Raw genomic sequence first — 12518 nt, forward strand, 5'->3', positions numbered from 1 at the left:
AGTTGTTGTCTATAGAATCGGCTATAAATTGCGTAACACAGATCAAGTTAGTGACAGTAGAACGTCCTTTCATAAAACAATGCTGACAAGGTGTTATCATATTAGAGATGCTATAATAAATATAGTCATGAAGTAATATTTCAAACACTTTACAAAAATTACATATAATGGAGATAGGACGAAAATTAGTAATGTTAAATGTATCACCCTTTTTAAAAATTGGACACACTTTTGAACGCTTCCACAAATCAGGTAACCGACATTCAGTTAGGCATAACCAGAATAACTTTTTTAAGGGACGAGAAAAAATCTGAGCACAGTCTCTTATCAGAAACGCGGGAACACCATCTGGACCAGTAGTCATTTTGGGTTTAATTCTTTTTAATGCTGAAAGAATTTCGGTTTCAGTGAAGTCATGAATATGTTGTTATTGCTGGAATATGAGTCATTGCTGTTAGAAGATGACGGTAAATAAGATTTAGAGAAAAAATCTGCAAATGCATCAATAATATCATTTGCATTGTCAATATACAATTATCAATTATACAAACGAGAGCCATCTCCCGGTCTGTCATGAAATAGATCTGGTAACCCTATCTGCAGCACGCAACTCATCGTACAGCACACGGACAGGAGCGTTCCAGAGAAAATATTTTGATCCATAATTTAACTTTAAGTTACAAACAAAAAAACGTGAAGATAGAACTTTTTCGTATAAGAGTTTTCTATTACAAATATCGTTAGGAAGCTGTAGTTTAATTTTTATACATATGTTCCTAATATCCCAGCGTTACACTACTTATTCCTAAAACATTTCTAGTGTTAAAGAGTTGATAAAGCTCTTGGTCGACAACAGAACATTCTTGAAAAAAATAGTTGTAGTTGTATTTATAAGGAAGCAAGTTCCCCAGAAATACAAGTCTTTGATTTAGTAAAAATAAATGGTTAATGTACGGGTTCAATAGCTTTTAATGAAGTGACATGAAACTGGTATGATCGTACACCCTGTATCGTTGTAGCCGTTGTAATCAAGTGAATTTAAACGAAAATTCCGCTTTATCAAATGGCAATATGACAGCGGTAAATTAACCCCGGCCGTAATAAAAACCGGATCGGGGCGTTGAAAGTTGATATGTTTTTATAACAGGAAAATGGAGGCCGGTGGTGATTTAGAGCTTACGAAGCTAATTTCAATTACGATAAGTCGCCGCGGGCTATACGCCCGACGTAATTAACTTTCCGAAATATTACTTTTCTTTACATTTCGCGTTTTTTCTACGCGCGATACGGCCAACAGGCACTCCGCCCTTATCCCGTCGGGCAATAACAACTTTCCCGGGGAAAACTTCGCCGGACTTATGGCGAAAAGACAAAGTTTTTACCGTGGAATGTTTCTTTTCCTCGCCCCTTAAATTAAATTGAATATCTTTGGAATATGACAGGCTCGAGATAGGTTTATTTTTAGAGTCTCCCTTAGTTGCTCATTTATCTACGAGAATGCCGAGCAGTGACTTTAATGAAATGTTTTTTTAGGCTGACCTCTTTCTGCCGACAATACAGGGACTACGAGAGACGGCGCTGTGTTTCTAAAAAAAAACGGCTAAACTTACATTTTAAGGGAATCAACGAACATCTTTCCTTACATTTTAAAAACATGTAGGTATATCTAGTCTTTCCGATCTCAATTAAAGACCAAAGAGCTAGGCTGTATGTACCGGATTCGGTCGCTACGCAGCAACTCGGCATTGAGATATTTGAAAAACTTGTTCCCATGCTTACTTGACCATACCCATATACAGGTCTGGTCGAAATGGTGGTAGAAATGTATGCTAGTACAGTCATTGAAGCTTTTCACCTCCGAATTCTTTGAAACTGAACCGATCGACTTGAAATTTGGCAGATAGTTAGAGAAAAGGTCAATGAACATTAGTGACATAGCGCCGATTGACGCTTCCACCCTGGTGGGGGTTGACACCCCTTCTCGGGGGTGGATTTTTTTTTTAAATAACGGAAAATAACGGTGGAAATCGATAGAGATTTAAATTTTGAGCAAATTATATTCGAAGAATTTTTTCGAGAAATCAATAGTTTTTTTGTTATTCACGATTGAAAAGTATTTGAGTGAAAAAACGCACTTTTTCAAAGTATAACTCAAAAACTACGCATTTTATTAAAAAAAGTACGATGAACAAAAATGTAGCTTATAAATAAACAAAAAAATTCGTTTTTTAAAAAGTGTTGTACGTCCTATACAAAGCGAAATATGGTTAGTGGAAGGGGACTTGTTTTGGGGAGAATACTCGAATCGAAGTATTCAACGTCAAATAACGGAAAAAGGATTAATTTTACGTGTATAACGTTCCCGGAGTTTTTTGTAGTACTCAAAAGACCTTCAAAATGAGCATATAAATTAATTAATTAGAGCAAAATTGAAGGAGTTTTCGTCAAAAACAGATGGGTTGCTCAAATTTTTTAAGGAAAAATGGGCAGTAAACGCTGTATTATTTTCATCAGAATTAAAATTAATCGTAGACCCTTTACAATTAGATTTGTTTTAGTGTTTTTCATACGATCCTGAAGCTAGACCGGTTTAGAATGCGTATTTTTTGAATAATGTACGGTAAAGGTTGAAATTATTCATTCATTATTCAAAAAAAAAAATTGCCTTATTTATGTAATAACTCTGAAACTACGAAAGATACGTAAAACATGATAAACAACAAAAATGTAGCTTCTTTCCAACAAATATTTTGCTTTTTTTATTCCTATAGCATAAAAAATAAAGGAGATATCGCCGCGTGAAGTATATATTTTAGTGAAAAAACGATCTATCTCGAGCCCTTCGATCCTTTCCCTTTAAAAAACTAAGGACTTAAAAGGTTTTATATGCAAACGATCATACAGCTCTTGTAATTATCTTTACAATGCTTTTTTGCAGGATCTATATATAGCTTCAAAATTTACCGAGTTCTGGTAAAAAAACCAATGACATTTTTTCGGAGCAAAATAGACTTTCTCATTTTTGGAGCAAAATGTTAGGATTCAAGTGCAGTATTTAAAAATCAATTATAATAAAAATATTTTACATTAATATTGGTAAAAGGGTAGTTTATAAGTGTTGAAAATGGCAAATGTAAAATATTCTTTCATAAACAATATAAGGGCATTTTTATTTTAAATGATTGCACAATTATAGCTTTCCAAGATTTAAAACGTTATTTTTTATCATTTTTTTAGCACAGAGGTGATTTATAAGGGCTGAAACGTGTTATGAGATACAAATTATTTCATAAGCAACGAGGGAATTTTTATTTTAAATAATTGCACCGTTAAAGCATTCCAAGCTTTTAAAAAGTAATCATTTTTGTCAATACAGGGGTTTTAGGGGTTGAAAGGGAAAAGTTCTTTTATTAGCTGTAAGGTAACTTTTACTTTAAATAATTGCATGATTTAATCATTCCAAATCTTTAAAAAGTAATTTTTTATCATTATTTTTTGCATAGGGGTAGTTTTTAAGGGTTAAATAAAAGGTCGAAAAGATCAAATATATCATCAAACATGTTCGAGAACATGGGACATTATTTAATCTTTGTGCTTGAACCAGATTTTTATCGATAAAATGCTTAAAACTTAATTTTTTCAATTTTTTTCACTTAGGGGTAGTTTTTACCCCTAAAAAACAAAAAGTTTCAATCGGGCTTGTGTCACTTTTGAACTTGAGCCATATGAAATTCCCCGGTCTCTAACTAATTCCCTTAGACTTATTTGGGACACAAGCCAACATATTAATAATATTATCTTCTGTTGTTCTATCGACCTCCGGTTTGTGTATTTGTTTTCCATAATGAATGGTCTATCAAGCCATGAAAAAAAACTTATATCGTGGCATTTAATTTTTTTAGTAAACGGAGACAATTACAAAACTTTTCTCATTAGCGTCGTCTACCGTTGCGCAGGAAAATAATATTTTTATTTCTATATCATAAAAATAAATGTTATTAATAGTTCTTTAAAATGAGCCATCGTTTGTTGAAATCGATTGAGGCATTTAGAAGTTATGACAATTTAAAAATTTCAAGATAGCGTCATTCATACTGACGTTGCTATGGTAATAACAAGTGCAAACAAAACTTGTGAAGTTACAAACTTGAAAATATTTTAAATACATACACATGATACACAATTTTTAGTATAGCACTAAAAGATATGTAGAATTGTCAAGCACGCTTTAAATGCTATAAATTCAAAACTCGCGTTTCTCAGTGTACACCTAATAAGTTTCACAGGGTCAGTAATAGTACATTAGAGACGCAGTCCCATCTGGCTCGTAATTTTGAGTAATGTCAGTTGGCCGAACTCCCCGCAAAAATGTACGCTATCGATATAATTCGCCTGACGAATATACAAACAAATGTTTTGAAAAGTTTTTAACCAAGATTAACTCGTGCTGGTAAAACCTCATTCCCTTCCGGGCGGGCTTAATAGTCAAAGTTTGAGCTAACGCTCTGTCTTCGGAATGAAAGTTTTCTAACAAGAGGCATTTAAACAATAGTAACACGAATAATTGTTACAGTCCCAATGGAGGAAGTTCATGGAGTTCTGAATTTGCCGAAAGGTCTACCCTGTGATATTACGCCAAGAGAACGGGACGACGCAGTTGCCATGGTGCTGTGGTTCAAGGAAACCATCGGAGAACCTCTGTACAGGTCAGTAGTTAACTAGCTTTCACTCCAAAACTTCCGCCTCATTTACCATTAGGATTATATAGTTAGTTGTCACTACAGTTCATAACATACCTGAGGTACTTGGTTAAAAAATATACTTAACTAATACAAATTATAACTGATTTTCATTTGCTTAATTATTTGATTCTTGAAAGTGTAAAAAATGTTTCGTTGTTCTTTGAAACATAATCTCATATATATTTTCAATAGTTCTTTTTCAATTATTGCTAAGCAAATCCTGAAGAAAGTCTTGTTACAGAGATTTAGAAAAAAAACACTTCATTTCAATATACTTGCACTATAAATTTTCTACCAGTGTTACACTAGTGTTATGATTAGTGTACTTATTTCAACAATAACTTAGTTCTACTACCCCTCACTAGAGTCGTTTGCAAATGCACCTTCAACTGTTTAATTTATTGAAATTCAACCAGAGTAATTGTAAAACCAGTATTAAGATTACTGTACTTGTTTCAAGGCTAACTCGGTTCTACCATCTCTTTTACCATTTGCAAATGCACTCTCTACTGTTCAGTTTGTTGAAATGCAAACTAAATATTACGCTAGTGTTAAGATCAGTACACTTATTTTAAAACCTCAACTTAGTCGTGTTACCCCTTACTAGGGTCGTTTGCAAATGCAAATAAAGAATCAAGAATAAATATTACACTAGTGTTAAGATTAGTGTACTTATTTCAACACCAACTTAGTTCTACTATACCTCACAAAGGTCGGTTGCAAATGGACCTGCAACAGTCCAATTTATTGAAATTAAACTATAGGAGTAATATTACATTAGTGTACTTATTTCAACACTATCTTAGTTCTACTACTAGCCAGTCAAGTCGTTTGCAAATGCACCTCTAGCAGCCCAGTCTATTGAAAATAAAATAGAATATATATTGGACTAATGTTAAGATTAGTGTACTTATTTCAAAACTCTAATTTCATTCTGCCACCCCTCATTAGGGTTGTTTTGAAATGCATTCATATAAAGAAAGAATCAAGAATAAATAATACATTAGTGTTAAGATTAGTGTCGTTATATCAACACTAGCTAGCACTAGGGTCGTTTATAAATGTACACATATAAACATGAATGTCTCGAAAACGACAACGACAAACAGGAATAAATATTACAGCAGTGTTAAGATTAGTGTATTTATTTCAACACTAACATAATTTTACCAATCCTCACTAAGGTCTGTTGCAAATGCATCTTCAACTGCCCAAAATATTGAAATTACACCAGAGCAAATATCACACTAGTGTTAAAAATGGTGTATTTATTTCAACACTAATTAGTTCTACTATAACTCATTTGCAAATGCACGTTCAATTGTTCAATTTATTGAAATTAAGCAAACTAAATGTTACACTAGTGTTAAGATTAGTGTACTTATTTCAAAACTGTAACTTTATCCTGCCACCTCTTATTATGGTTGTTTGAAATGCACTCTCATGCAAATGAAGAATTAATAGTAAATATTACATTAGTGTTATGATTAGTATCGTTATTTCAACACCAGCTTAGTTTTGCTACCACTAACTAGGCTAGTTTGCAAGTGCATCCACATATAACCACGAATTTTTCGAAAACGATTTAATTACATGAAATTGAAGAGGAATAAATATTACAGCAGTGTTAAGATTAGTGTATTTATTTCAACACTAACTTGATTCTACTAATCCCCACTAAGGTCTATTGCGAATGCATCTTTAGGTGACCAATTTATTGAAATTATATTAGATGAAATATCAGAGTAGTGTTAAAAATAGTGTACTTATTTGAACACTAATTACTTCTACTATAGCTCATTAGTATCATTTGCAAATGTACCTTCAACTGTTCAATTTATTGAAATTAACCAAGTGTTAAAATTGGTGTACTTATTTCAACACCAACTTAGTTTTATTACCATCATTAGGGTCGTGCAGATATATCCTCTATTTTTCAATTTATCTGAATTAAACAAGAGTAAATATTACACTAGTGTTATAATTAGTGTAATTATTTCAAGACTTCAACTAAGTGCTGCTACCCCTTACAATGAAACCTGAATTTCTCGAAAACGGTTCAACTTGTTGAAATTAAACAAGAGTAAATATTACACTAGTGTTAACATTAGTGTACCTGTTCAATACTAATTTAGTTTTACTACCATTCATTAGGATCGTCGGGAATAGTTTTTATAATAAGGTAGTGTATGTCTATATTATATATGAAATAATATTGACTCATTTAAATTTTCAAACCATTTCTTGAAGTTTGCGATGGCACACTGTACAGTACAACTTTTGTCAGTTAAAATAAAAGAGGATCAAAGTGTTTAAATATTGTAGTCGCTACTGAAACTCTGTTACGAGTTCACTCTTCTATGATAGTACATACGAGCCGTTTAACGTATAACATTAGGTTTCCCAGTTTATTCGCAAACGGTTCAAGATAAATCCGTTAATGCAATCATAAACGGATATTGTTTTAATACAATCCCATTCCGCAAACGTCAAATTATCCCTCCAGACTTTAAATTGCATTCTACTGTAAATTCATTAAAGCCCGAGCTAGTGTTTTGCGAGCGTATTACACAAAGCATCGCTGCATCAATCTGATATTACAATATGTGGTGCTCCGGCAGATTTTCATTGGTTAACATGATTACATATGAACGTCTACCGAAATGGCAATTGCAAGTACCTGAACGAAATCTATTTACGCGTTATTTTGGGCAGTATTTCGTTACTCGAAATTTTTAACATTTATGATATTAAAATACCGGTGATTAAAATTTTTTTATGAATTTAATCAACTTCAAAACGTTAGTGAATATTAACAATTTTTTATTGATTTCATTCCAAAAATTCCAAAAATGTTCAATTAAATCTCAATAATGTTACGCATTTCAAAACATGAGTGAAAAAGAATATTGCTTGGCTTCATAAAAATTTCAACCAAATTCCAATAATTACAAAAGTTAAACACTGTGAAACAAACCAATGTGTGTCAGTTTGGTTAAAAACTTACCTTCGGGCAACAAAATAAAGTCGAACGGAGCTCTTTAAAGCGGGGTTTTTATAGGAGCAATTATTTGGAAACGCTGCTAGAGCTGCCATAAAATTAATGATGTCTTAAGTACTTTAAGATGTGGTAAGGTCGGATCAAGCTGAAAGGAGAATCTCAATGCTTTGTGCGAGCTCACATAGACTAAAAATTCAAATGTGTGAGGAAGTAAGCCAAGAGATTATCAAGACATTATACTACATTTGAATGTTTATGTAACGCAGAGAGGCTGTTATCAAAGAGAGATTATCTCACGTCTATTGTTATTTACAAATATATAACTTATGATGCATAATTTATAAAATTTTCTTGACATTTTTTGGATGGTTAAATGAATAAGAGATTTGATGAGATATAAAGAGAAGATTACTGTTTAAAATAGGCCACTTAATATTTTCAAACCTTTAATAGATATAAAATTCCTTAATTACCACAAATAATCTGTGCGACAAAATCCAATTAAGTGATTTGAGACAGAAGAGCAGAGCAATCAATGTCATTATGTAAAATTCTGGATAAAAAAAAGGCAATGAATAACATGAAAATTATGATTAGTGTAAGCTGAGTCATTGATTTGTTTTATGTTCAAATCCTTGTTAAAATAAATGTCAGTCCTGTGTTCTGTGTTATGGAGTAGAGCTTGAGTGCTTTTCTTTACATTTCTTCACTTTGTCGCTATTTTTCAAACTTTTTACTTCAATTTCTATTTAAAATAGACTCTCCTATCACCTTGGTATGTATTTTTTTACGTTACTTTATTAAAAAGTAGAAAAAAGTAAAAAGTAAAATAAATAGTCATATGTGCACTATTCATTTGATTTAAATATGGAAAATAGTATTACAATAAATTTTAATATTGTTGTACCAAAGTAGTCATTAAGACAATTAACAACTACTGGAGTCAAAACCTTTGAAGTGGCGCCTAGATCACTGGCGGGAAAAAAAGTTCATATGAAGGTGTCGAAATATGCTTCGTTTCCGAGTGTTTCAATTTTAATTTTTTATTCACTTTTACTAATTATTTCAAAGAGTTTTAAAGATACTGCCTCGAAATTAGAAAAAAACGCTTTGGAGGGATAAATGTGCATTTTTTGGGGCGGGATGTGAACATTTTTACTTGCACCAGCGGCGTTCGTGCAAGAATGCCACAACCTCTTTTAATAAAAAAAATGGTACGCCACTGACTTTTTCCCGTTTTGATATTTTTTTTAGAAATTCGCCATCAATTCTAAATTAAATTGGTCTCTTCAATTTTTTTCGTAGGGTGCGCCGTTATCGAAGAATAAAATAAAACATGTTTTATTGCAAGTTGTGTATTTTTAATTTCTGTTGATACATTATCTAGTAGGTTGCTGTCAATATTTCTAAATAAAACAACCATCAAATTTCGAGTCAATATCTTTAAAACTCTTTGAAATAACTAGTTATACAGGGTGGGCCATTAGTGCGAGAAAGTAAAATAACTCCCTTGTTACTCATAATATATAAAAGTTATACAGAATCAAGAAACCTAAACTACAAAATTAATTATATACATACAGGTAATGAGTAAAAACTGGACACGCCAAATATTACATTTCTTAAATGGTTCCACCCTGTATATTTTTAAACGTTTAAACGTAATTTTCTAAATTTTATTCACATATCGGTCCACTTCAACTTTTATTAAGCATGTTCTATATCTAAAATTGTTAGTTTTTAAGATATAGCAACATTTCTGAAAAAACCTATTTTTTATTTTATAGAATTCCACAAATAAATATTAACTAATAAAATTAACTCAAGTGATGATAAATTATGAACTGAGAAGTTGACACAATGTAATAGTTTTTTCAAAGCCATTTCGTGCGACCGAAAATAATAAAAATTAGGTTTTTCCAGAAATGTTGTTATATCTTAAAAACTAACAACTTTAGGTGTAGAAGATACTTCATAAAAGTTGAAGTGAACTGATATGTGAATAAAATAGAACAATAAAATACAGGGTGTTCCATTTGAAAAATTTTAGAAAATCAAGTTTGAACTTTCTTAAAATGATCGTTTTATAAAAAAAAACCTGTATAAAATACCAATATTAGCTAATATAGGAGTCTTTGCCTAATATTTGCCTACAACTATGTCAAATATTTTTGCTCCAAGTGTTACTTGTTGAATGTTAATGCAATTTCTTCGGTCATGTTTTTTTTTCCAAAATTCGAAGAATTTTCTACATAACTTGGCAACCCCGCACTAAAATGTTAAACTGTTTGTACATATACAGAATTTTCTCAGAAATCCATATCTTCAAAAATATACAGGGTATTCCATTTAAAAAATGTAATATTTGACGTGCCCCGTTTTTACTCATCGCCCTGTATGTTTCAAATTAATTTTGTCCTTTAGGTTTTTTAATTCTGTACAACTTGTATACAAACTTTTTTTCTGTATTATGAATAACAAGGAAATTATTTTACTTTCTCACACTAATGGCCAACCCTGTATATTTTTAATTTGATAAAAGAAGTAAATTAAAATGAGATCTCATTCTAGAACATATCTCATACATTTGCATATTGAAAGACGATTTTCTTTTAGATTTTTTGAAGAACAAAGAAAATGCCACTTTTTCAAAAAGCACTTTTTAAAAAAAAAATCAGAAAACACATCAAAACACTAAAAATATATTATTTTTTGTATTTTTTTTATAAAACTGTATTTCAAAACAAATAAAATGAAAAAAAAGATTATTAGATCTTTAAATTTTGCCAAGTTGCAGGTATTTCAAATTTTTTTACACAAAATATTCAAATGCTAATAACTTTTAGAGGGGTTGAAGTAAAAATTTGAACAAAATCATTAATGGGCACTCTACTCTAAATAGGTACTACGTAATACCAAAAAATCAGAAATTGGCATCATTTATATTTCTCCAAAATATCAGAAATACCGTTTTTGCTGAAAATTACCCAAATCTTTTTACCACTCAAATTAAACGATATTTCATGTTATATTTATTTGTACAAATACCACAAGACATCATTTTCGCGGGGATTCCATCATTCTTACTGCCCCGACATATGACACTCACACAGAGTCAAGCAGCAATGCATATATGCGTCCTTATCACCGTCAGGGGCCGCTTCCATTTATCACGATAAATTGCATGGCCTTCTTTGTTTCCCGACATCCCTTAGAATATCATTTTCAATCGCACCGTATTCGCGTAATAATTATAGTAGCGTTCGTATCAACATCGTCGCCTTCGTACGTGTGCATGTGCTTGTTTTCCGAATGCACCGACCCTTGTTTAGATTGCAGATGCAGGCGTCGCGCCGCCCCATTGTTTCTCTTCGGGAGAGAGAGAGGGTGCAGATGTGGAATTTAGCATTTAACAGTTATGCATGCGGGGCCGCTCCAAGAATAATTGTTCCGCGACGTCGAACGTGTAGTCGAATCTAATGTAATTAATTGCTGCAGACGTAGGTGATTGCGTTTACGGTGATTTCCTGATGGCTGCTAAGCGCTGGTTTTGTGCTACTTCTAAATAGGAGCTGTAGTCGTTGTCTGGCGAGGTGACGAGAAGAGACGACTTCCAATAGATTAAAGGATCAAGACTTTTAAAAGAATTTATAAACAGTTGATACAGCAACTACAGGGTGTCTCACGGCGACAGCTCATTAGAATTATTTCAGAGACTAACCTCGATTTGAAAGGACCCCGCACAAATCTTATGGAAATTGGGTCCCGGTCAAATTCGCTGAATTTTTGATATGTGATAGAGTTCATCATACTGGTCAATTGTCTCAATGGCCACAAAGCTCAAAAATGGATAGTTTGGCCGGTACAGAGCTTTAAAGCTCCGAATATCCTCCACGGATTTATGTATATGCGCAGTGTGTATAGACTTTTGAAATAGCCTATTTCATTTTTTTTATTATCTAGGTTTATATTTTTGAGGTTGCTGAATTCAGATCTGTTGTTAGATTTTCAAAATTGACAGTTGGCAGCTGTCAAATAGCTGTCAATGTGCTATAATAAAGCCAAAAACTTGTTTTTTTATGTTTTATCTTTCTTTTTTTTTAGTTCGATAAGTTCAAAGACGATATCAAATCAATAACAATGACTATCGGCAGCTGTCATTTAGCTGTCAACAATTCTTCAAAGTCCGGTAATAAAGTCAAAAAATTATTTTTTGTTTATAACTTCAAGTTTTTTAGATAAGTGAATATAAATATGATATAAAATTATGTAGTCATCAGCTTACAGCTGTCAACAAGCTGTCAACTAACTGTCAAAATGCAATAATAAAGTCAAAAAGTTACTTTTTTTAAAAAGCTTTAAGTTGCTTAGATCACTGAGTTCAAAAGTGATGTCATAAACTTATATCATGTTTGATTTCTTATCCACAAAGTTAAGCACAAAAAATAAGTTACTTGCTCTATTATTGCATTTTGACAGTTAGTTGACAGCTTGTTGACAGCTGTAAGCTGATGACTACATAATTTTATATCATATTTATATTCACTTATCTAAAAAACTTGAAGTTATAAACAAAAAATAATTTTTTGACTTTATTACCGGACTTTGAAGAATTGTTGACAGCTAAATGACAGCTGCCGATAGTCATTGTTATTGATTTGATATCGTCTTTGAACTTATCGAACTAAAAAAAAAGAAAGATAAAACATAAAAAAACAAGTTTTTGGCTTTATTATAGCACATTGACAGCTATTTGACAGCTGCCAACTGTCAAT

General features: G+C 32.0%; 1 protein-coding gene across 1 annotated transcript in view; it reads left to right on the forward strand.

Moving 5' to 3' along the window:
• Positions 1-4578: 4578 nt before the first annotated feature.
• LOC108910267 (nephrin) overlaps positions 4579-12518 on the forward strand; it is a gene marked incomplete at its 3' end in the record, with an annotated part of 234410 nt that continues 226470 nt past the window's right edge. Inside the window, exon 1 of the mRNA XM_018714822.1 lies at positions 4579-4706. Within this exon, the coding sequence (XP_018570338.1) occupies positions 4579-4706 (128 nt within the window). The remainder of the gene's footprint in view (positions 4707-12518) is intronic.

Source organism: Anoplophora glabripennis, unplaced genomic scaffold (genome assembly GCF_000390285.2).
Source record: "Anoplophora glabripennis isolate ALB-LARVAE unplaced genomic scaffold, Agla_2.0 scaffold583, whole genome shotgun sequence".
NCBI lineage: Eukaryota > Metazoa > Arthropoda > Insecta > Coleoptera > Cerambycidae > Anoplophora > Anoplophora glabripennis.